We start from the raw sequence: 27260 nt of genomic DNA on the forward strand, positions 1-27260 counted from the left end.
ATTAAACCCCCACATTTAGGGCCAGTTGGTTTTTGACAAAGGTGTCAAGACAATTAAATGGAAAAAATAGTCTTTTCAACAAATGATGCTGGGACAATTGGATATCCACATGCAAAAGAATGAAGTTGGACTGTCGCTGCTCACTATATAAAAATTAATTTAAAATGGATCAGAGGCCTAAATATAAGTACTAAAACTATAAAACTCTTAGAAAAAAACAGGTATAAATCTTTGTGACCTTGCATTAGGCAATGGTTATAACACCAGAAACACAAGCAAACAAAGAAAAAGTAGATAAATTGGACGTCATTACACTTAAAAGTTCTGTGCTTCTAAGGACACAGTTAAGAAAGTGAAAAGACAACCACAGAATGAGAGAAAATGTTTGTAAATCAAATATAACAGACTTAACATTCAGAATATCTAAAGAATTCTCAACAATGCAAAGGCAAACAACCCAATTTTAAAATGCATAGCTGATTTGAATAGACATTTTTCCAAAGAAGGTATACAAATGGTCAATAGAACATGAAAAAATGTTCAGCATCATTAGTCACAGGGAAATGCAAATTAAAACCTCAATGAGATACCACTTCGCATCTACTAGGAAAGCTATAATCAAAAATATAATAAGTGTTGGTGAGGTTGTGAAGAAACTGAACTATTATACATTGTGGTGGAATTATAAAATGGTATAGCCTTTTTGGAACATATTCTGGCAGTTCCTCAAAAGTTTAAACATGGAATTACTATGTGGCTAAGCATTTCCACTCCTATGTATATACCCAAAAGAATTGAAAACCTGTACCCACATAAAAACTTGTACATCTATGTTCACAGCAGCATTATTCATAATAGCCAAAAAGTGGAAATAACTCAGCTGTCCAACAACTGTTGAGATAAACAAGTATTGTGTAGTCATACAGTAGAATATTATTTGACCATAAAGAGGAATGAAATATTTACGTATGCTACAACACAGATGAATCTTGAAACATTATGCTAAGTGAAAAAGCTAGACATGAAAGACCACATACTGTATTTCATTTATATGAAATATCTAGAAAATGCGAATCTATAGAGACAGAAGGTAGATTAATGGTTGCCAGGAGCAGGAGGAAGAGGCAGTGGGAAGAGACTGCTAATGCATATGGAATTTCTTTTTGAGGTGATGAATATGTTCTAAAATTAGATATTGGTGATGGTTGCACAACTCTGTTAACATACTAATAACCACTGGATAGTACACTTTAACAGGATGAATCTTATGGCTATATGGATTATTTTTCAATAAAGTGATTATAAAAGAGGATAACTCTATTACCTTTATTAGACTGCATTTAACTTTCCAAGTTTTAATTTTTTATTTAAAATATTCTGTAATGATGCTTTATAAATCCTGTGATAGTTGATTACTCATACAAGTATTTGAAGATAAAATAAAAATATATATCACAGTGACAGTATTCGATATTTAAATAAATGTGTAATAGAATAATTTGTGCTTGTACTTTTTTGAATGAAATGTTAAAGAGAATTTTGTTCTGAGATTTTTTTGTTATTACATTTATTGTGGGTAACTACTAATACAAATTACATATGGACTATAGAGTGTGTATGAATTCATCTCAGACTTATGCCAGAGTAGAAAATAAACTAGAAATGGAATTGACGATGTTACTTAATTCCTAATACTATAAATTGTGAAAAATCATCACTACTCTTGAATGTTTATTAATGTTTTTCATGTTAAATATTAAGAAAACTTGAAAAAAATTATAATTTGGAAGTACATCTGTAACCTATGAGTAAAATGGGTCTGGGTATTGTAGTGGAGTGAACTTTCATAGATAGGACAATCAGACATTTCCAAGATATGTTTTCAGCACCTGGCACAGTGTCTGACACACAGTAGAAGTTTTAAAAATATTGACTGAATGAACAAAAAATGTGATGCGCATAGTAATTTACTCTAAGTAAATTTGCTCTTTTGGCTAATTCTTGCCATTGAAATTGAAGACTGCCTTTGAAGGAGATTATTCCCGTATAAGAAATACTAAAATGAACAAACAAAACAAATGGTTAATTAGACTCTTCTCAGCTAGACACACTTCTAAAATCTTACGTCTTTAGTTTTTAAAAATTCACATTTAATGAGGACAATTTACACACAGTAGACTTCATCCCTTTTAAATGTGCAATTCAGTGCACTAAAAATGACAATATAGTCATTTAAAATACTACTAGAGTGAGATATAGAACATTTCCATTTCCCCAGATGTTCTCTCATGGCTCTTGGTAGTCTGTCCCTTCACTCCACCCCTAATCCCTGGCAACCATTAATATGATTTCTGTCCCTCTAGCTTTACCTTTCATGATGTCATATAAATGGAGTAATACAATATACCTTTTGTGTCTGACTTCTTCCACTTAGCAAAATGCCTTTGGGATTCATCTATATTCTTGCACACATCAGTAGTTCACTCCTTGTTATTTCTGAGTAGTATTTCATCTGTAGTTTCAAATTTTCGAAAAGACAAATTTGTTGGATCATGTCTATGCATACATAAGTAATAATAACCCAACAACTTTGGATGATCTTACTGCATATTGCAGGAGTATGAGGTAATTGGTTCTGCTGGCATGTCCCACATGTGACCATGGATGTTCCTGTTCCAGAACATTTAGCTTGCAGCTATACTACAAGTTTGGGAATATTTCATAAGTAGCTCTTTAATACTTCCCTGAACTTCGGTAGCAGTGTGTCAACTTAAACTCAGAATTTTATTTATTTTTTCTCCAAGCGTCTAACTAGCTTAGCTGATGCCCTTGCAGTTTACATTTTCTCTCTAGAGGCTGGGTGGTGATCTTAATTTTTGTGGACCATCTGGACAAATATTAAATAAAGAGCTCTTATGCCTTAAGAAAGATGGCTGACACACATCTCAAAAATAATTGTGGTTTCTAGGCCCATGATTTGGAAAGATTGATGTATTTTATGGCAATACAGCAGGTAGGAAATAAAGAACATATTCTAGTCTATATATTTTATTCTAATATACTATAATTTGCTTTTTTGTTTTTGCTAAGTCTGAGAAAAGGGACATAACTTCGATGTAGTTCTAAGGCAGCAGAAGAGTGTTAAAATTAAAGACAAGTTTCTATTTTATCTTATAGAAACAGTCAAATGCTTGATGAAGATAATATATTGAATGAAACACCAAAATCCCCCGTGATTAATTTACCTCATGAGACTACTGGTGCCTCACAACTGGAAGGAAGCACAGAAAGAGCCAAGACCCAGATGACTCCCACAAATAGTGTGGTGAGAAATTTGAGATCTCATCCATTTATAATATGTTCTTCAAATTATGATGAAGGCAGAAAAGACAACTGAAATTAGGCCTATTATGATAATATTGCTAGCATTTATCTACTTTTGCTGATTTTAAGTTAAGCTCTAGAGAATATGGCAGTAATCCAACATTTAAACTAATAGAAATAATTTCTGTGTTCAAGAAATTTGATGAACTCAGTCTACAGTTGCATATGGGTATTTTAATGGTAGTATTCTGCAAAGCAAATATTTTGCAAATTCATTAAAGACGTGATTATTTTTAGTAATTTATAGGTGCCTTTTTAGTCTTTCCTAGGTGAAAATAGAGACTTCAGTAAGCAGCAGCGAATCCTTGCCGAGAGGAAAAGAGTCCTTCCAGCTTGGATGTTAGCAGAACATTTAAGTGATCAAAACCTTTCAGTACCAGCAATCAGTGGAGGTAGGTTTTTGTTTCTACTAATGCTGACTTTCAAGAAAACAGTAAACAGAATTTGAAAGTTTTTCTGAAGAAAAACTATAAACTATTTCTATGGAGATAGAGGTCATGTAAATGTATAGCTTAGCCTAGTTGTTTTTAGTTGTGAACATGAAGTCTAATTTAAAACATAGGCTATTACTTTGTGCCATTTATCAAATACCACCCTAATTTTTTTTCATTTAACAAGTGCTATTATGTGATTTTATATATATATATATATATATATATATATAAATTTCTTTATCCACTCATTGATTGATGGGCATTTGGGCTGGTTCCATGTTTTTGCAATGGCAAATTGTGCTGCTATAAAAGTGTATGTGCAGGTGTCTTTTTCATATAATGACTTCTTTTCTTCTGGGTAGACACCCGGTAGTGGATTGCTAGATCAAATGGTAGATCTACTTTTAGTTGTTTAAGGAATCTCCACACTGTTTTCCATAGTGGTTGCACTAGTTTACATTCCCACCAGCGGTGTAAAAGTGTTCCCTTTTTACCACATCCACACCAACATCTATTATGTTTTTGATTTTTAAATTATGGCCATTCTTGCAGGAGTAAGGTGATACTGCACTGTGGTTTTGCTTTACATTTTCCTGACAATTAGTGATGTTGAGCATTTTTTCATGTGTTTGTTGTCCGTTTGTATATCTTCTTTTGAGAATTGTTTATTCATATCCTTAGCCCACTTTTTGATGGGATTATTTGTTTTTTTCTTGCTAATTTGTTTTTTCTTGTAGATTCTGGGTATTAGTCCTTTGTCAGATGCATAGTTTGCAAAGATTTTTTCCCACTCTGTGAGTTGTCTGTTTACTCTGCTGATTATCTTTTGCTGTGCAGAAGCTTTTTAGTTTAATTAAGTCCCATCTATTTATCTTTGTTTTTATTGCATTCACTTTTGGGTTCTTGGTTATGAAGTCTTTTCCTAAGCCAATGTCTAGAAGGGTTTTTCTGATGTTATCTTCTAGAATTTTTATAGTTTCAAGTCTTAAATTTAAGTCTTTAATCCATATTGAGTTGATTTTTGTATAAGGTGAGAGATGAGGATCCAGTTTCATTCTTTTACATGTGACTTGCAAATTATCCCAGCACCATTTGAATAGGGTGTCCTTTCCCTACTTTGTATTTCTGTTTGCTGTGTCAAAGATCAGTTGACTGTAATTATTTGGCTCTATTTCTGGGTTCTCTATTCTGTTCCGTTGGTCTATGTGCCTGTTTTTATACCAGTACCGTACTATTTTGCTGGCTGTAGCCTTGTAGTATAGTTTGAAATCGGGTAATGTGATGCCTCCAGATTTGTTCTTTTTGCTTAGTATTGCTTTGGCTAGACTTGCTTTGGGCTGTCTTTTGGTTTCACATGAATTTTGGGATTGTTTTTTCTAGTCTTGTGAAGAATGATGGTAGTATTTTGGTGAGAATTTCATTGAATTTGTAGATTGCTTTTCGCAGTATGGTTATTTTCACAATATTGATTCTACCGATCCATAAGCATGTGATATATTTCCATTTGTTTGTCATCTGTGATTTCTTTCAGCAGTGTTTTGTAGTTTTCCTTGTAGAGGTCCTTTACATCCTTGGTTAGGTATATTCCTAAGTTTTGTTTTTGTTTTTGTTTTGTTTGTTTGTTTGTTTTTTGCAGCTATTATAAAAGGGGTTGAGTTCTTGATTTGATGCTCAGCTTGGTCACTGTTGGTGTATAGCAGTACTACAGATTTGTGTACACTGGTTTTATATCCTGAAACTTTGCTGAATTCATTTGTCAGTTCTAGGAGCTGTTTGGATGCATCTCTAGGGTTTTCTACGTATATGATCATATCGTCGGCAAACAGTGACAGTTTGACTCAGTGACAGTTTGACTTATTGACTCTTTACTGATTTGGATGCCCTTTACTTTTTCTCTTGTCTGATTGCTCTGGCTAGGACTTCCAGTGCTATGTTGAATAGAAGTGTTGAAAGTGGACAGCCAATATAGTTCTAATTTATTTTATTTTTTATGTCTCAGGTACTAGCTCTTGGATGTTGTCATGAGTTTCTTAGGACTGGGCTGAATTTTTTTAAATGTCCATTAGTGATGGAGAAGTAAATATATTTAGGCAAAGGTTTTCAGAGTCTCCTCTTTCTTGATCTCCAGTTATCTCTGTTCCTTCAGCCTTCCAGGCCACAAGACTAATCTTAACTCTTAGGTTAGGATACTCCTGGTAGATTGAAAAAGGAACTTTTATATTTTCACTGGTATCATGCTATTCTATAGAGCTCCTCTTCCTGCATCTTCTAAGCTACCAACATGAAGTTGTAAAAAGTGGTACATGCTGATGAAGATTGAACTAGTCCCCCAACTGTTTGGTTTGCATTTAATTTTGTACTGTGAATATTTTCACCATGGCAATTTGATGCATATTATAAATATTGAGCATTTATACATTATTTTAATTGGACTATAGTTCAAACTGTACTTACATTTATGTAAAGTGCTAGTTATTCTGTTTACTTTGTTTCCAGCAACTTGGTCAAGTTATTTAATTTTAGTAGTTTTTGAACCTTATATTTTCTAGCTGTAGAATCATATTATCTATAGAATTAGGGTAATTTTGGCTCTTCTGATCTATCTACTGCTTTCTTTTCTTGTCTTATTAGCTGAACCCTATAAACTGTAAATAAAAATGGTTAAAATTGGTCTGTTCTTGTTCATGATTTTAATAGAAATTCTCTTAATATTTTAGCATTTTATATGGTTGGTATTAGATTCTGATAAATAGTTATATCATGTTTAGTATGGTTCACTTTATTTTTACATTTTATTTTCAGGAATAACTGTTGAATTATTTAGAAATGTATTGGTATAGAAATAGTTCTGCATTTTCATGTGTTAATGTAAGTAATGATATTGGTAGATATACTAATGTAATATACTATGCTTGTGTTCCTGGAATAAGTTCAGTCTTTTGATAACTTTTTATTTTTATACTCTGTTAGATTAAATTTGCTAATATTTGGTTTAGGACATCTCTTATCTATATTATGGTTAGTCCGTATTTTTCTTTATGTGTGCCTTCTATGTGAGATTTTAATGTTAGAGCACTGAATTATTTGCATATATGGTCAGGGACAATTTGAATAATTGAAAAATTATGTTTCTTCATGGAACTCTCCTGATCTGGGCCTGATGCCTGCTTTTAGTAGTTGATAATTCTGGCAGAGGAATAGGTAATTTAGACCAGAAAAAAAGAAAAAAAAAGAATGAAACATGCAGAAACAGATAAAAAAAAATACATTTAATTTATAAACACATACCAGTTCAAACTGATGGAGAAAGGGTATATTATTCAATAAATGACGTTGAGAAAATTGGCTCTCCATTTTGAAGAAAATAATGTTAAAGTACTACTTTATACCATATTCAGAAACAAATTTCTGTTGAATTAATAGTCTTAATATAAATATTAAAACAAGGCATTTGAAGAAAGTATGGGAAAAATATTTTGATTACTCCTGTACACTTTCTTAAGATGATCGGGAACCTGGAATCCTAAGGGAAAAATTGATAGATTTACCTAAATAAAAAGGAAAAATACTTCTATGCAAAAGACACTATAAATAAAGTCAGAGGCAAATAATAGCCTGCCAAGAAGTATACTGAGATACATTATCTACCACACTTATAAAAGAAAGTTTTTAGAAAATTGTCTACTTAGTAACAAAAAAGATAAAACTCAGTAGAAATTTTGGGCATTATGTGTGACATACTACAGAATAATAAATACATATAGTAAATGTTATGACTTTACTATCAGGTAGGAACATGTAAATTAAAAACAACTAGTTACCATTTTTTGTTCATTAACTTATCAACATTTAAGCAATTGATAATATCCACTGTTGGCAGAAAGGAGTATTATGGAACATTACTTGTGGAGGTATAAATTAGTACAGCCTTTCAAAATCACTTGTATCTCTTAAATTTTTAAATATACAATACACTTTGATCCAGAAATTGCAATCCTAGGTATTTAAACCACAGAAATAATAACATTTGTACTTTTAGTCCTGTATATGTTTATGCATATGTATTTGTAGATATATTTGCTTAAACACAGGAAAAAATTGAGAAGTATACACATGCAATAGTTAATATAGCTGTTTGGGAGTAGTTCCTCTAGAGGGTAAGATTGGATGGATGTATTTTTAATGATACACACACACACACACATATATATATATATAATTGAGCTATCGTTCATGTAGTATTAGTGTAACAGCTCATATAAGTGCCATTGGTAATAGTTAAAATCAAGCTGTTTTGTATTAATAGTTAATTTCTTTTATATTTCTATCATTTGACTGTACCTATTTTGGATTTCAGAAGAATATTTGCCATACCAGATATAAAGACTGTTGTTAGCCATTTTAAGCTATTCGTTTTTTATACACTCTTCGTGAAGAGCATTTTAATAATACCAAAATGGCTTCTCGTGCAGGAAAAAAAAAAAAATTAGCTCTAGTCCCTAGAGGCGGTTTGTAGTAAAGAATTTGGAGTTTTGAAGAACTATTTTAAATATATATATATTTTAATTTAGAATTTTGGGTACACGTGTGACACTTGGAATATATAAACTACCATTTGTGTAGAAGCTGTGTCTTGTTTAATTTACTGTAGTTCTTAGCATAATCAGCAATACCACTAGTTCAGTATGTCACTTGGTTTAATTCATAACTGTTACAGCATTTGGTCATTTGTTGTACCAAGCTACATAGTCCTATTAAGTCCTGTTTATGACAGTTTCCAAAAATGATATGAACTATTTTCTAATTTAGATTCTTGATGAATGTTTAAATAATTTAGTTAAAATTTAGTTATTATAATAGTTTATTCCTCAGTTTCATTTGATAAATGTATTATTTTTATATTGGTTCAATTGATATTCCTGTTTGATAATATGGACAGTATTCTATTGGCATTTCTTTCCTGAACTGAATGAGGGAATGTTATTTTAGGCTACTTGAATGTCCTTTAGAATTGGACTAAGCAAACTACAGCCCATGGGCCAAATTTGGCCCACTGCGTGTTTTTGTAAATAAAGTTTATTGAAACATGACCATGGTCAACCGTATGTGCATTGTCTGTGACTGCTTTCATGTTACAAAGACAGAGTAGGGTAGTACTGACAGACACTGTATGGCCTACAGAGCTTAATCTGTTTATTTTCTGGCTTTTTACAGAAAAAGTTTGCTAATCCCTGCTTTAGAACATTAGAATAATGACTACAGATTGCTTTACATACCTATATCCTGGCTCTTAAGGGAATCTTTGGACAAATTGTTTATGTTCAAAATTCATTTAGTCAGAAATATTTATTGAGCATCAGTTTTGTGCTAGGCACAGTTGAAGGTACTGGAGACAAGGGAGGTACGGTGAACAAGGCATGTAAAGTTTCTGCCTTCATGAAGACATCGTTTGCAAGTAGAGGAGAAGGACAATTTGCCTTGGACAATTATGAATTTGTTAACAAAATGTGATAGTGACTTAGGTTTGCCAACTGCATTAAACTTTGGGTAAGTATTTTATGGGATACAATATCCACTGTTAGTGAGATTTATTTACTTCATCGGCAAAGTCTGTAGAAGTCACTTCCCTGTTTGGGTTATTTTGGGTTTGCCTGTAATCCCAGCACTTTGGGAGGCTGAGACAGGCGGATCACCTGCGGTGAGGAGTTCAAGACCAGCCTTGCCAACATGATGAAACCCCGTCTCTACTAAAAATACAAAATTTAGCCAGGTGTAGGGTAGTGCGCACCTGTAATCCCAGCTACTCGGGAGGCTGAGGCAGGAGAATTGCTTGAACCAGGGAGGCGAAGGTTGCAGTGAGCTGAGATCGTGCCACTGCACTCCAGCCTGGGTGATAGAGCAAGACTCTATTTCATTTAAAAAAAAAAAAAAAAAAAGCTTAAGTTTAATTCCTCACTGTAGACGTTAGGGTTTAATAAGTAGTATATGTACAATAGCAAAGACTTGGAATCAGCCCAGATGTCCATCAGTGACAGACTGGATTAAGAAAATGTGGCACATATATACCATGGAATACTATGCAGCCATAAAAAAGGGTGAGTTCGTGTCCTTTGTAGGGACATGGATGCAGCTGGAAACCATCATTCTCAGCAAACTATCTCAAGAACAGAAAACCAAATTCTGCATGTTCTCACTCATAGGTGGGAATTGAACAATGAGATCACTTGGACACAGGAAGGGGATCATCACACACCGGGTCCTATTTTGCGGGGGTTGGGGAGGGATAGCATTAGGAGATATACCTAATGTAAATGACGAGTTAATGGGTGCAGCACACCAACATGGCACATGTATACATATGTAACAAACCTGCATATTGTACACATGTACCCTAGAACTTTTAAGTATAATAAAAAAAAATAAGTAGTATATGTAAAGTTCATTGGATAGCTATAAGTCAGATTTTCTGTTAGAGAAATTCAATTCTACAATTAAAAAAAATAACATGTATCAGGTACTCTGCTAGATAGTTTACATATCTTACTTCATTTACTTCTAATAATTCCATGAATTATAATTCCCATTACCCAGATGATGAAACCAAAGTTCAGAAAGGTGAGATGAAATAGTTAAGGGATGGAGTCCCCATTTGCATCTCAGCCTGGTAGAATGCAGGCCTGGAGCTCTTAGCCATTTTGCTGCTTAATACTTTCTGAGATTTGCACATAAGTGTTTCCAAGTTAGCATTTTTTTTTTTCTTTTAAGACGGAGGCTCACTCTGTCACCCAGATTGGAGTACAGTGGTGTGATCTTGGCTCACTGCAACCTCCACCTCCTGAGTTCAACTGATTCTCATGCTTCTGCTTCCTAAGTAGCTGGGACTACAGGTGCACACCACCGTACCTGGATATCTTTTGTATTTTCAGTAGAGACCGGGTTTCACCATGTTGGCCAGGCTGGTCTCGAATCCTTTTTCTTTTTTCTTTTTTTGGTATAGATTATTGACATTTGAAGATACAGAAGATAATTTTCTTCTTTTTCTTTATGTGTGTTTAAGGTAATGTAATCCAGGGAAGTGGAAAAGAAGAAATCTGCAAAGATAAAACCCAACTAAACACAACACAGCAAGGAAGGAGGCAATTAATTTCATCAGAAAGTTCAGAAAATACATCAGCAGAACAAGATACAGGAGAAAAGTGCAAAAATACTGATCAGGAAGAGTCTACCATTTCATCCAAGGTGATTTTTAAAAATTCATTATTTGATTGTTTCTTCGTTAGGTATTTTAGATAGAAATTAATCATATGCTATATAAGGAGAAATCAAAGCTGCCTTTTATTGCTGAGTTTATGAAGACAAAAACTAGCCCAATTTTTTCAGACTTACTGAAACTAATCTTTAATATAGTATTGTTTAATACAGTATTTGTTGAAAATTTAGAAATTTTCAGACTGGAAAAAAAAAGGGGGAGACCACTTCACTCTGGTCATAATTTGGCACCTCTGTTCTGAAAACCTGGCTTCTCTTATTCCATTGGTGGTGGTTCTCAGATTGCGTTTAACCACCATTTTCTTTTTTTCTTCTTTTTTTTTTTTTTGAGACTGAGTCTGGCTCTGTCGCCCAGGCTGGAGTGAGGTGGCCGGATCTCAGCTCACTGCAAGCTCCGCCTCCCGGGTTTACGCCATTCTCCTGCCTCAGCCTCCCGAGTAGCTGGGACCACAGGCGCCCGCCACTTCGCCCGGCTGGTTTTTTTGTATTTTTTAGTAGAGACGGGGTTTCACCGTGTTCGCCAGGATGGTCTCGATCTCCTGACCTCGTGATCCACCCGTCTCGGCCTCCCAAAGTGCTGGGATTACAGGCTTGAGCCACCGCGCCCGGCCATAACCACCATTTTCTTGCTAAGTGTGATGAGAAAAACAAATTGATGGGATAGTTCTTAAGAGCCTGTTTCAGGATCACTTCTGGGCTAACTGACAATATTTGTAGACCTTCTTTCCTCTTTCAGTTTTTGCTAACTCACTAGAATGGTTTGGCTGAAATACGCATTCTGTAACACTGGGTTCTTAAAGAAAATGAGGACTATTTATTGGAAGTACTTAAAAAGAGAGAGAAAGATAGAGATGGCCCCAGGACAGAAAGTTCAGGCATGCTTCCTTTCTAGGGAGAGGTAGCTTATGATGACAGTTTTCATGATCCTTTTAGTCCCATGGCTGAGCTCTGTGGATCCCTGTCTCAGTCTCAGGGAAAACCAGAGGAACAGGATTGTTCATGGAAGACTGTGCACCAAAATGACTGAAATGCCAACATCTACCTTAGAGGTCAGTCTTCGAATATATTCTCCTCACTCCTATCCTCTCTCCCAAAGAGAGGAACCGCTTCTCACTGGAGCCTGTGTTCCAGCTAGAGAAGTGGGGCCTGGTCACTATACACTCAATTCCTTTGCTTTACTTATGGAGGCAAGCTTAATAAATAAAAACAAAATGTTTTCTGGCTCAGATATATTTGCCATAAAACTTATTAAAACAAAATTTGTTTTGTATAAACTTTGGGCCCTCATATACTGTATTCTCTGAACTCTGAACATGTCACTTGACATTGCCTTTTTTCAAGAGAAATTATTGTGTTCAGAAGAAAATCTGTAGTATACATGTTTTCCTCTGTTTATCCCAACCCATAAGGTTTGATAATCACAAGAAAAACTTTGAGAAACATCTTAATTGATGGATTATAGAGAGGAGCAGATCCAAGATATTCAAGCTATTTGTGAGGTTTTGATGACATCAAGGGAGTATTACAACCAGGTCTGAGGAATGCCCAAGTTCTGTTTGGCCAATTGCTTTTCCTTTCCTTCCTTGTGAGGAAGATTTACCTCTTCTAGCCCAGGAAAAATAAGGCTTAAATTTTCATGATCCTTTATGCAGGGCTCTCTGGTAAAGCTGAGCCAGAGAATGTGACTTAGACTGAAAATCCCAGCAGAGCCTTTCCAAACCCCACCCTCCATCCCTGCCCAGTTTGAGTCTGAACACTGAACCTTTAGAACAGCTACTCCTAAAGGGATGGCTATAGTGCAGAGCAGGTGAGAGAGAAAACAAGAGTCTATCTAGTCTAATGGCAGGAGGTTGCCAGCTACAAAAAACCAATAACAGTTTGGCCAGGCCTACATTTGGATCAATGTACTTGGAAAAAATTACATTCTCTTTGGGAAAAGTAGGAGAAGCAATGGAGAGAAGGGACAAAAATCACTTTTGTCCCACTAGACCCTGTTTCTGAGATTCTGATTCATTTGGTGTGTGGAGCCTGTGCATCAGTGGTATCTTAAATAAACTCTCCCAATTTTAGTGTCCCTTCAAAACTGAGAGCTACTGTTGTACCATCATTGAACATCTCAGAGGAAACTGAGGCCCAAGATCACATTTGTTAGTAACCTTGGCTTCAAATGTAGGTGTATTTTCATTTTGGGTATAATGAAGTTTTCTACCATACATATTAGACTATGTAAAGAGTTTTCTGACTCTAGTAACTTCTCTTCATAAGACAGTTGTCAGAAATAGTCTATATTTTTCTTTTTTTTTTTTTTTTTGAGACGGAGTCTTGCCCTGTAGCCCGGGCTGGAGTGCAGTGGCCGGATCTCAGCTCACTGCAAGCTCCACCTCCCGGGTTTACGCCATTCTCCTGCCTCAGCCTCCGGAGTAGCTGGGACTACAGGCGCCCACCACCTCGCCCGGCTAGTTTTTTGTATTTTTAGTAGAGACGGGGTTTCACCATGTTAGCCAGGATGGTCTCGATCTCCTGACCTCGTGATCCGCCCGTCTCGGCCTCCCAAAGTGCTGGGATTACAGGCTTGAGCCACCGCGCCCGGCCTATATTTTTCATCAGTTCTTATATGTCTTTCTACAACTCCTTCCCAGTTATGTAACTTTCTAATTTAGATGTGAAAATGAGGGTACTTGAATTGATTAACTTTAGCGAAAAGGATGGTTGCCATGGTTTGAGTGTTTTTATCTCCTCTAAAGATTTATGTTGAAACTTAATCCTCAGTGCAACAGTATTGGGAGGTGGGCCTAATGGGAGGCTATTTAGGTTATGAGGGCTCCGTGCTCATGAATGGATAATGCTGCTATAAAAGGGCTTGTGAAGCTGGATGCGGTGACATGCACCTGTAGTCCCAGCTACTTGGGAGGCTGAAGCAGGAGGATTGCTTAAGCCCGGGAGTTTAAGGCCAGCCTGTGTGACATATGGAGACCTCATCTCTAAAAAAATGGTGGGAGGCTTGGCTTGTAGAAATGGGTTTACACTCTTTCACTCTTCTGCCATATAAGGGCACAGCATTCATCCTCTCATGCCCTTCCACCTTCCCTCATGTAAGAATGCAGTAAGGAGGCTCGCACCAGATGCTGGTGCCTTGATCTTGAACTTCCCAGACCCCACAACTGTGAGATAAGAAATTTCTGTTCTTTATAAAATTCCCAGTTTGTGATATTCTGTTATCGCAGCTATAAAACAGACTAAGACAATGTATTTCCTTTATAATCTATATTATATTATAATCTAATGAGAACTCTTATAAATGACAGAAGGAAGCCTAACCGAAACGACATAAGTGAAAATAGTATGGTAAAGTGTTTTAGCTGTTTATTGCTGTGAAACAAGCTACCCCAACACTTAGTGACTTAACACAACATGATTATGTCAGTGATTATGATTATATTCTGTCTTATAATTGTGTGGGTTGGCTGGGCTCAGCTGGGCAATTCTTTTATGGCATGTTTTTGGTGTCAGCTGGGCTTCATTCAGCTGAGAACTCAGCTGAAGATGAAGCATCTGTGATAGCTTTACTCATGTGAATGGTGCCTCAGCAAAGGTTGGTGGAATGGCTGAGCCCACCTCTGTCACCGTACCGTGAAGTAGCCTAGACTGAGCATCTTCACCTGACAGCTGGGCCCCAAGAAAGTGATGTCAAAGCTGTTAGATCTTTTAAGGCCTAGAACTAGAATTGTCATTTAGCTGAATTCTTTTGGTCAGAGCAAGTTACCAGGTCTCAGATAAATGACACTGTGAGATGAGGGTGAAGACAGCATTGTGACCAGTTAATAGAGAGGGGTCCTTGAAATGTTTTCAATCACAGAGGTAATCCCGGCAGCTCACTAGAGGACAGATTGCAAAAGAACCAGATAAAAGACTTGGAGGTAAGGAAAGAAATTGTGGCATTAACACAGTGAAGAAATAGAGAATCTAAGCTAGGGCAGTGACTTTAAGGATGGTAAGAAGTATTGGATTATAAAAGCATTCAGGAATAACATTGTAGGACTTCTTGCTTGGATCTGGGGAGATAGGGCAAGAAAAGAGTAAAAGACTTCTAAATTTCTGGCTAGCATGAATAGATGAAATATGTTGGCAGAAACTTATGGCAGAGAACACAGAGGCAGAATGTCAGTTTTGACATTTAGAGTTCGAGGAGCATAGAACATTGAGAAAGAAATGTCTAGCTAGTGGTTGAAAATATGAGTGTGAAGCTCAGGAGTGAAGTTGGGGCTACAGGTTAGGAGTTTTTAGTCTTTAGTACGTCAGTGTTAATGCGATTGAGGCAGGACTTTTAAGGTAATTTATCACCACAGACATTCTTGCCAGGAGCAGTTTGGAAACAGCAATACATTACTTGATTGAAATTGTTCTAGGTGGAAGTTCTTTATCTTGTCCCTTCTAGTACATTAACACTCAGATGGTTGAGGGACAGGGGGAGGGCTTATTTGAGAATTTAACCGGCTATTTCAATAGCCTTAATAATACATTCCTGCCATCTCCAAACACCCAGGTCACCCTCTACCAGCTCATGCTCTTCCATCCCTCAGGTTTCTAATGTGTATATTTACATTGTAGGGGATTTGGCCACTCTATCATGAGTCGCCAGCTTTCCACATTTAATGCTGCCCATTTTCATCTAATCTAAGAAATAAGCAATGTGGGATGCTTAGGAAATATAGAGCTCTCTGACTTTCTCCTACTTCTTCCAAGTACAGAGCACCTTCCATCTTTCCTGTTCGCTCACTCGCCAGTTCAGTGGCTTACTCTAGCTCCTGAGCTTTGTAATTGGCACAGTGCAAATTTATGTCTCAGCAAACTTACAAATTACTGCATGTAATGGATTTTGGGGTCATTTATAAATAATTTAAACCATGAATGTTAAATTCTTGAATGCCAAGGGTGTACTATAAATCAATATTTCATGGAGTTCCATAAAGAGCATTATGATTTCCAGCTTTTGTGCCTCTTAAAATATATTTGATTACCCTGATCCATAGTATTGATATTTGGGACTTTAACATTTCTTTCTCTTTTAGAATAAATTAACATGTTAAACCTACTCCTTGTGAGGATTTAAAAATAAAGCAAACTCTTCTCTAATTCACAGAAGTAGACAGAGTTGAAATATGATACTATGGATTTTATTTCTTATATTTCATTTTCATTGGTTTATTTTTTATTTTTAAATGGCAACATAATAGATGCTTATTGTCAAAAATGGAAGTATCAGGAGCATTTGAAGTAAAGAATGAAAACCTCCATTTGCCTCGTCCTTCAATCTCATTGCCTTACTAATTTTTTGGTCTGTCTCCTTCTAACTCTTTTCATTTGGATTTACACAAGTGAATGCACACATAGATATATAAGGAACTTTTTAAAAGCTAAATGGCACCACAGTATAGATATTGTTCTTGTTTAGTTAAAAAACATCTTTAGATGTGTCATTATTATTTTAATGTCTGCATAGTGTTTCATAGTAAGAATATAATATAATTTATTTAACCACTTCCCTAGTTGTGCTCTTTTTTTTTTTTTTTTTATGTGATAAGATAGTGAGTGGGATTGTTTCCTTGTCCCAGAACTGCTGCTAAGGCTCAAAGCTGGGAATAGAAGTACTAATAAAGTATCCCATGTTAAGGAGCCCTCAGCAGTAAGAACTAGCCCTTTCCCTTTATGGTTTATTGAAAGGTATGAAAGCGATTGCCATCCCAACCCCCTAGGCTTGATACAAAGGGAATTGAGAGGCTGAAAGGTTTTAAGGTTAAGGGAAGTGCAGTGTTTATGGTGGAAATTATTTCTTCCTTTTCTGAAATCAAGAGAAGAGGGGCATTCTAAGATAATTACTTGTGGAGCTTGGAAATGCCAGCAGAAACAAGAGACACGTTTTATTGAACACCTGTTAGCCAGTGGATTTGCTGACCTACCCCACTGCTACCTGAACAAGGAAAAAGAAAACGGGAAAACTGACCCAGCGGGGACTGCCAAGTAGGGAGGTGGGTTAGAATTGCCCAATTCTCACTTGAGAGTTCCAGTTGCTGGCACAGGCCAGTTGGTCCTGTAGTTGGGGGGTTGAGATTGGGGTGTACCTGTGCAGCCTGGGAGCAAAGAGCGTATGTTTTAGATAGACATGACATGAATGTTGCCAGTGAGGGTCAGCCTGTTAAGAACATGACACATTGTTGAACAGTGACTCTTAAGAGATTTTAAAGATTACGTTCAAATGAAAGCTAGTATCTTATATTTTATTTGTATTTTCTGGTTATTTTTCACTGAATGTTTGACATGATTGTAAAGGTTTGATGCAACTGTACATTTATTTTCTTTTTTTTTCTTCTTCTTCTTTTTTTTTGAGATGGAGTCTTGTTCTTGTTGCCCAGGCTGGAGTGCAATGGCGCAATCTCGGCTCACTGCAACCTCCACCTCTCAGGTTCAACCGATTCTTCTGCCTCAGCCTCCCAAATAGCTGGAATTACACACCCACCACCACGCTCAACTAATTTTTTATATTTTTTAGTGAAGACGGGGTTTAACCATGTTGGCCAGGCTGGTCTCAAACTCCTGATCTCAGGTGATCCACCCGCCTCAGCCTCCCAAAGTGTTGGGATTACAGGCATGAGCCACCACGCCTGGCCAAATTCTTTTTCTAATAACTAAAAATGTTTTAAGTTATTAAACTAAGCACATAGAAAATAGTGGCATTTGATAACTTTAAAATGTGAATCTTGAAGTTTTAAGTTTACATTTTGCATGGGTCTTGTAGTTTTGTGCTATTATGCTCATATCTTTAAAAAAATTTTTTCATTTATTTCTGACGTTTTTCATATTTGTTTTACAGGAAATGCCACAATCATTTTCTGCAATCACATTAAGTAACACAGAGATAAATAATATTAAGACTAGTGCACAGAGAAACAAACTTCCAATAGAGGAACTTGGTAAAGTTTCTAAACATAAAATTACCACTAAAAGAACACCACATAAAGAAGATGAGGCAATGAGCTGTTCTGAAAATTGCTCAAGTGCCCAGGGCGAGTCATTCCAGGATGAGTCTCAAGGGTCTCATTCTGAGTCCAGCTCTAATCCCTCCAGTCCTGAAACTTTGCATGCAAAGGCGACTGATTCAGTTCTACAAGGTTCTGAAGGAAACAAGGTCAAGAGGACATCCTGCATGTATGGGGCAAACTGCTATAGGTAAAATGAAATTATAGTAGCATTTAGTTCCATTATTTTGATAGCATGTAGCTATGTGGATACATGCTACAGTGTGTTAAAAACCTAATAAAACCCACTGGCCTAAAGGTTAGGGACTTTATTGTGTTTCTGCTGTTTGTACTTCATCAGTATATCTTCTAGAAAATCCTTTTAAGGCTTTTAAAATACAGTGGGAGAATTAAATGTTTTATGTATAGACATGCTAACTAATGTGAGGATCTGAATACTGGGAATCCAGACATGAAAACTGAATCCCTCAGATTGAAATACCTGTTATTTAGTGTTTTCTTAAATATTAGAGAGATCGCTTCCTAAACAGTTGTTGTATACAGTATAACTATAATTTTAGGTTGTGTTTAGCTGTCTTATTTATACTTGTGCGTTTTTCTTTATATTTTTCTAATGGTGTGTTGAATCATCATGGTACCCTCTAAAACAACCGAATATAATAATCCTGGATTGATGGGTTGCTCCTATACTTGCTTCATTTATTTACACTGCCCTATATACTCTAATGTCTTATTTTGAGAATTCGAATTATAATCTCTTAGTTTTAGACTATACTTTCATCCATAGTGTTTATAGTAACATGTTTATAATTACACAGCCCTATTTCAGAAAGATTTGTTTGCCATTCCAACTTGCCAAACCAAATATCCTAGCAATCCTTTCCAGTAGTTTGTCTTTTGTGTCAATAAGACACTAGTCAGTGTGTGTACATATAAAACATTCAGTTCCCCCATGTATCTTAAAAGCCTATGGCAGGATTTTCTAGAAGATAGATATCTTTATTGCAATAGTATATTTTAACATATTCTGTTAATTTCACATTCATATTCTCTTTAAAATGTTTTGCCATTTTAGCACTTGAATAACTCATATTTTTAAATTTGAATAGTTCTGATTTATGCTTTTTGAAACAATTTCGTACATATGCAATGGCTTTAGTTTCACATCTGGACCATAATGTAAAAACTTGCAGAATAGAAGTATATAAACCTTCTGTTACCTTGGATTGTATTAATTTGCCAGGGCTGCCATAACAAAATACCAGATTGGGTGCTTAAACAACAGAAATGTATTTTCCCACAGTTCTGGAGGCTGGAAGTCCTAGATTGTAGTGTCAGCAAGTTTGTTTTCTCCTGAGACCTCTTTTCTTGGCTTGCAGACTGCCACTGTCTCACTGTGTCCTCACATAGCCCGTTCTCTGTACACATACCTTCCTGGTTTCATTTCCACATCTTGTAAGGACACCAGTTATATTAGGTTAGGGCCCCACCCTTGTGACCTTTTTTGACCTTAATCATCTTTTTAAAGGCCCTATCTCCAAATTAGTCACACTGGAAATTAGGGCTTCAACATATGAATTTTGGGCGGTGGGGAACAATTCAGTTCATAACACAATTTAAAAGAGAAAATTCGTAATGGTCATCTCATTAGAGAAAAGTCATTCGATAAAATTCAACATCCCGTTTATGAAAAAAATTCTTAATTATATAAGAATAGAAAAAACTTCTTCAGTTTAATCAAGAATATCTACAGAAACCAACAGCTAATTTCATACTTAATGGTGAAAGATTGATGTTGAGAACTAACCAGTATGTCTGCTATCACCACTCTTATTCAACATTGTAGTAGAGATCATAGCCAGTACACTAAGGCAAGAAAAAGAAATAACTAATGTAAAGTGGAAAGGAAAAAATAAAACTGTAATTATTTACAGGTGATATGATTGTATAATTTTGAAAATTCAGAATCTTTTTTTTATTATACTCTTGAGTTCTGGGATACATGTGCAGAACATGCAGGTTTGTTATATAGGTATACACGCATGTGCCATGGTGGTTTTCTGCACCCATCAACCCACCATCTAGATTTTAAGCCCCACATGCATTAGGTATTTCTCCTAATGCTATCCCTCCCCTTGCCCCCACCCCCTGACAGGCACCAGTATGTGATGTTCCCCTCCCTGTGTCCATGTGTTCTCATTGTTCAGCTCCCACTTATAAGTGAAAACATGCAGTGTTTGGTTTCCTGTTTCTGTGTTAGTTTGCTGAGAATGATGGTTTCCAGCTTCATCCATGTCCCTGCAAAGGACATGAACTCATTGTTTTTTATGGCTGCATAGTAGTCCATGGTATATATGTGCCACATTTTCTTTATCCAGTGTATCATTGATGGGCATTTGGGTTGGTTCCAAGTCTTTGCTATTGTGAATAGTGCTGCCATAAACATACATTAGCATGTGTCTTTATAGTAGAATGATATATAATCCTTTGGGTATATACCCAGTAATGGAATTGCTGGGTCAAATGATATTTCTGATTCTAGATCCTTGTGGAATTGCCATGCTATCTTGCACAATCGTTGAACTAATTTACATTCCCACCATCAGTGTGAAAGCATTCCTATTTCTCCACATCTTCTGCAGCATCTGCTGTTTCCTGACTTTTTAATGTTTGCCATTCTAACTGGCGTGAGATGGTATCTCATTGTGATTTTGATTTGCATTTCTCTAATGACCAGTGATGATGAGCTTTTTTTCATATGTTTCTTGGCCGCATAAATGTCTTCTTTTGAAAAGTATCTGTTCACATCCTTTGCCCACTTTTGATGGGGTTGTATTTTTTTTTTTTTCCTGGTAAATTTGTTTAAGTTCCTTGTAGATTCTGGATATAAGCCCTTTGTCAGATCCATAGATTGCAAAAATTTCCTCCCATTCTGTAAGTCAGATCCATAGATTGCAAAAATTTCCTCCCATTGTGTAGGTTGCCTGTTCACTCTGATGATAGTTTCTTTTGCTGTGCAGAAGCTCTTTAGTTTATTTAGATCCCATTTGTCAGTTTTGGCTTTTGTTGCCATTGCTTTTGGAATTTAGTCATGAAGTCTTTGCCCATGCCTGTGTCCTGAATGGTATTGCCTAGATTTTCTTCTATGGTTTTTATGGTTTTAGGTCTTACATTTAAGTCTTTAATCAATCTTGAGTTAATTTTTCTATATGGTATAAAGAAGGGATCCAGTTTCAGTTTTCTGCATATGGCTAACCAGTTTTCCTGACACCATTTATTAAGTAGGGAATCCTTTCCCCATTTCTTGTTTTTGTCAGGTTTGTCAAAGATCAGATGATTGTAGCTGTGTGGCGTTATTACTGAGGCCTCTGTTATGTTTCATTGGTCTATGTATCTGTTTTGGTACCAGTACCATGCTGTTTTGGTTACTGTAGCCTTGTAGTATAGTTTGAAGTCAGGTAGCATGATGCCTCCAGTGTCATTCCTTTTGCTTAGATTCTTGGCTATGCAGGCTGTTTTTTGGTTCCATATGAAATTTAAAGTAGTTTTTTCTAATTCTGTGAAGAAAGTCAATAGTAGCTTGATGGGAATAATTGAATCTATAAATTACTTTGGGCAGTATGGCCATTTTCACGATATTGATTCTTCCTATCCATGAGCATGGAATAAGAGAAGATTCAGAATAATCTTAAGATAATCTGAATTAATAAATGAAGTTAGCATAGTCATTCAATTCAAATGAACATTCAAAAATAAATATATTTCTATATCCTAAAAATAAATATTAGAAAAATTAAAATGGGAACATTTACAATAGTACCAAAACCTTAAACACCTAGAACTAAATCTAACAAAAGATCTGAAAGACATATTTGGTAACATTATGGTGAAATTAAATGAGGCTTTAATTAATGGGGAGGAAGGGTATATGAATTACAATAATCAATATTGTAAAGATATACATTTCCTCAAAATCGCTTTGTAAGTTTAAAGCAGTCTTTATCAAAATCCTGGTAGGGTGTGTGTATGTGCATGCGTGTGTATGTGTGTGTATGTGTATAAGTTGACAAGCTGACTTTATAGAGGAATTGCAAAGGACCTAGAATTCTGAATACAATCTTCAAGTGCAATCTTGAAAGACATGACCAGATAGAAAGCCTTATTATAAAGGTACCATATATAATGCAGTTTAATATTGGTTCAGGGATAAACAGTAATCAGTACAAAAGATTAAAGAGTTCAAAACCAAACCTATATGTCTGTGTGTATGACAAAGTTACCACTGAAGATCTGTGGGTTAAGCATGAACTTCCAGTGAGTGGTGTTTGGCAATTGGATATTCATATGAAAAGATAATGAATCTTAACTCCTGCCTTATACCTATCACAAAATAAATCTCAGATAGATTTTTGTAAAACATATAAAGTAAAGGTAGCAGAGAATAACATAGAATATATTCATGACATTGGGCAAAGATTTCTTAAGCATGTTATAAAATGAAGTAATCATAATCATGTTATCCAGTTGATCAGTTGGACAAAATTAAAATTAAAATTAAAATTACCCTTTATGTTATATTTAAATATAACATTAGAAGGGTGAAAAGGCAAGGCACAAAGTAGATGAGGATATTTCTTATACATATGTCAAATAATTTGTATCCAAAGTAAATAACTAGCAACCAATAAGAAAATGACAACTCAGTTAAGAAAAAAAAATGAGCAAAAGGCACTGCACAAAAGAGGATCGTGAAGTGGCTAAAAAGCATACAAGAAAGGTTTAATGCTTGTTAGTCATTTAGGGAAACACATTTTAAAAAATAATACTACGGATCAGTGGTTGTCAAACTTTTAAAAGTGCCAGACAGTAAATATTTTTGGCTTCTTGGGCCATACAGTCTTTGTTGCCACTGCTTAATTATGCTGTCATAGTGTGCAAGCAGCCATAGACAGCACAGGCAGTGAAGATGTTAATACTACTACTCAAGGTAGTATTTAATGCAATCTCTATCAAAATCCTAATGGTATTTTTTTTTTCAGAAATAGAAAAAAATTATTCTAAAATAATGTAGAATCTCAAGTAGCCAAAACAATCTTGAAGATGGTCAAAGTTGGAGGCCTCACACTTTCTGATTTTAAAATGTATTACAAAGCTACAGTAATCCAAACAGTGTGGTACTGGCATAAAGATAGACATATAGATAAATGGAATAGACTAGAGAGCCTATAAATAAATCCTCACATATATGGTTAAATAATTTTTCAACAATGGTCTCAAGACAAATCAAAGAGGAAGGGACAGATTTTTTTTCAACAAAGAGTGCTCAGAAAACTGCATATTCACATGCAAAAGAATGAAGTTGTCTGCTTGCCTTACACCTGTTTTCAAAATTTAAAATGGATCAAACAATCTAAAATATAAAACTGTAAACATCTAAAACTATAAGACTTTTAGAAGAAATTAGGGGAGAAGCTTCATAACATTGGATTTGACAAAGATTTCTTGGATATGACACCAAAGCACAGACAACAAAGCAAAAATAGACAAATTGGACTTTTTAAAGTTAAAAACTTCTGTACATGAAAGGACAAAATCAACACAGAGTGAAATGACAACTATGGAATGGGATAAAATAGTTGCAAATTATATATCTGATAAGGATTAATGTCTAGAATACATAAAGAACTATAAACAACCAAAAAAAATTACCCAATTTGAAATTGGGGGAAAGAACTTAAATAGATATTTCTCTAAAGATAATATACAAATGACCAACAAGCATATTAAAAAATGCTCAGCATCACTAAACATTAGGGAAATGCAGACCATAACCACATTGAGATATCACCTCACACCTATTAGGGTGGCTACTTTCAAAAACAAAATGAAACACAAGTAACAATTGTTGGTGTAGATGTGGAAAAATTGGAATCTTTGTGCATTGTTGGTGGAAATGTAAATTGGTGTAGCCCCTGTGGGAAACAGTATGGTAGTTCCTCAAAAAATTAAAAATAGAATTAATATATGATGTAGCAATTCCACTTCTGGGTCTATATCCATAAGAATTGAAAGCAGAATCTCAAAGAGTTCATAGCAGCACTATGTTCACAATACCCAGGAGGTAGGAGGAACCCACAGGTCCATCAATTATTGAAGGAATAAAGAAAATTTGGTATATACATACAATGGAATATTATTCAGCCTTAAAAGGAAGGGAAATTCTGACACATGCTCCTATGTGTATGAACCTTGAGGACATGATGCTAAGTGAAGTAAACCAGTCACAAAAAGATAAATACTTCATAATTCTACTTGTAGCAGGTATCTAGAGTAGTTAGATTCATAAAAACAGAAATTAGAATGGCAGTTACCAGTGGCTGTGGGGAGAAACAGAAATCAGAATGGTGGATTCCAGGGGAGGAGAGCAGGAGCTGGGAAGTTGTTGTTTAATGGGTATAGAGTTTTCAGTTTTGCAAGATGAAAACATTCTAGGGATTGGTTGCACAACAGTGTGAATATACTTAACATTACTGAACTGTGCTCATAGAAATTGTTAAGATGGTAAATTTTATGTTACATATATATTCTTAGCACAGTTTAAAAAAAACAGTGGGCCAGATTTGGCCTGCTGTTCATAGTTTGCCAATCTTTGCTATAAATACTGCCACAAGAAAAAAAAAACAAAAAACAAAAAACGTAACAGTGCTAAATGTTGGTGAGGTTGTTGAAAAACTGGAACTCTAATAACCTTCTACTGGGAGTGAAAATTAATACAGTCATTTTGGCAATTTGGCAGTATTTATCAAACCTGAGCATATATGTACCCTGTGACCATTCTTAACTATATCCCCAGGAAAATGCATATAGATGTGCATCAAAAGGCTTATACTAGAATGCTCTTTGCAGTATTATTTATAGAAGTCAATACCTGAAATGAACCCAAAAGTTTGTCAGTAGTAAAATGGATAAATTATAATACCATCATCAAATGGGTGATGCTATTACTGCATGGTATTGAAAATGTACTTACTGCTACATGTAACAACATGAATTAATCATATAAACATAAAAGGGCTGGTTCAAAGAAGTATATACTAGTATATATTTTCATTTAAGTTCAAAGACAGACAATACTGATCTGTTGTTTTATAATATTACTTCTTAAAGTATGATCCAGAGATCCCTGGATGTCCCCAGAACACGTTTAAGAAATCTGTTAGGTCAGTTGTATTTTATTTATTTATTTATTTATTTTTGAGATGGAGTCTTGCTCTGTCACCGAGGCTGGAGTGCAGTGGCACAATCCTGGCTTGCTGCAACCTTTGCCTCCTGGGTTCAAGCAGTTCTCCTGCCTAAGCCTCCTGAGTAGCTGGGACTACAGACATGCGCCACCAAGCACAGCTAGTTGTATTTTTAGTAGAGATGGGGTTTCACCATACTGGGCAGGTTGGTCTTGAACTACTGACTTCAAGTGATCTGCCTGCCTCAGCCTCCCAAAGTGCTAGGATTACAGGTGTGAGCCACCACACCCAACCCAAAAGTATTTTCATAATAATATTGTGACTTTTTGTGAATGCCTTTTTTTACTGTCATTCACTCTCTCACATGTGTACAGTGGAGTTTCCCAGAGGCCACACATTATGTGTTGTTGTTAATGATTGAATGCAGAAGCAGGCATGAGAAGCCAAATGCCTTCTCTAAAGTAGAGATTAAAGAAATTTCCATAGTATAAAACAAGAATTTTTTCTTGGAAGTTAATAATTATTTATGTTAAGACATGTTATGATAGTATGTAAAGGGTTTATTATTGTTCTATTTAAGTCAATAAATGCACTTTTTCAATTTCTCATTTATAATTTCTAATAGGGTAAATATCCTATGTAAACAAAAGCTCTCTGGAGTTTTAATCTTTTTTTTTTTAATAAAGGAGTCTTGAGACCGAAAAGTTTGAAACACACTTTTAGAAGTTAGGATAGTTACCTTTGGGTACTAAAATGGATTTAGTGATTGGAAGAGGGCACATGGGACCTTTCTAGGATGTTGGAAATGTTCTTTTTTTTTTTTTGAGATGGAGTCTTGTTCTGTCACCCAGGCTGGGGTGCAGTGGCCGGATCTCAGCTCACTGCAAGCTCCACCTCCCGGGTTTACGCCATTCTCCTGCCTCAGCCTCCCGTGTAGCTGGGACTACAGGCGCCCGCCACCACGCCCGGCTAGTTTTTTGTATTTTTTTTTTTTAGTAGAGACGGGGTTTCACCGTGTTAGCCAGGATGGTCTCGATCTCCTGACCTCATGATCCGCCCATCTCGGCCTCCCAAAGTGCTGGGATTACAGGCTTGAGCCACCGCCCCCGGTCAATGTTCTGTTTTTTATCTTAGCAGAGGGAACAATATATGTGTTCATTTTATTAAAAGTTTTGAAAAGCTATATATGTTTATGATATTTATGTTATATGCTTACATACATATGTGTCATATATATAGTACTGTTTGCAAGTTGTCTGTTGATACTCATGGCTTATCACATGACACCAGAAATGTATTATGTTACTGTGAGAGTCCTGTACCGAGTTGATGTCATCAACTTTATGTCATCAATTTAGCATGTTGATGTAATCTGTGCTTATGTCATCAATGTAGCATGTTGGTTTATGTTCAGGAATAGTCAGATGTGGATTGCTATATCCACTAAAAATCTAGAATATCCTATTTATTTTTTCTGACAGTATATTTGTCACCCTCCTAGGAAGAATCCTGTTCATTTTCAACATTTTAGCCATCCTGGTGATAGTGATTATGGAGGTGTACAAATCGTGGACCAAGATGAGACTGATGACCGGCCTGGATGTCCCTATGGACCATCCTGTTACAGGTATAGAAACTGAAATGTTTCACTGTACTCCTTTTCTCTCTTATCTCTGTTACTTATCTAGGAGAAACTGACTTGTTATCTCAAGTTACTTATCTCTTATCTCTGTTACTTATCTAGGAGAAGCAGCTTGTTATCTCAAGCCTTTTAATTTTCATTTTTAAACTTCTGTAGATTACAGGTTTTCATGTTGGTAATAGGTAGGATTATATTTCTTTTAGCTAATTCTAAATTACTGAAGTTACAAATCTATGACTGCCTGAAATTTTTCCTT

General features: G+C 35.7%; 1 protein-coding gene across 2 annotated transcripts in view; it reads left to right on the plus strand.

Moving 5' to 3' along the window:
- Positions 1-27260, plus strand: part of APLF (aprataxin and PNKP like factor) — a 97463-nt gene that overhangs the window by 41450 nt on the left and 28753 nt on the right. For both annotated transcript variants that reach the window (XR_001894227.3, XM_003908753.3), the window contains exons 4-8: positions 3178-3325; positions 3644-3776; positions 10876-11057; positions 17956-18311; positions 26864-26989. Coding sequence is in view for 1 of the 2 variants with exons in the window: in XM_003908753.3 (XP_003908802.2) it covers positions 3178-3325; positions 3644-3776; positions 10876-11057; positions 17956-18311; positions 26864-26989 (945 nt within the window). In the remaining variant the exon portion in view is untranslated. The remainder of the gene's footprint in view (positions 1-3177; positions 3326-3643; positions 3777-10875; positions 11058-17955; positions 18312-26863; positions 26990-27260) is intronic.

The sequence above is a fragment of the Papio anubis genome, chromosome 14 (genome assembly GCF_008728515.1).
Source record: "Papio anubis isolate 15944 chromosome 14, Panubis1.0, whole genome shotgun sequence".
NCBI lineage: Eukaryota > Metazoa > Chordata > Mammalia > Primates > Cercopithecidae > Papio > Papio anubis.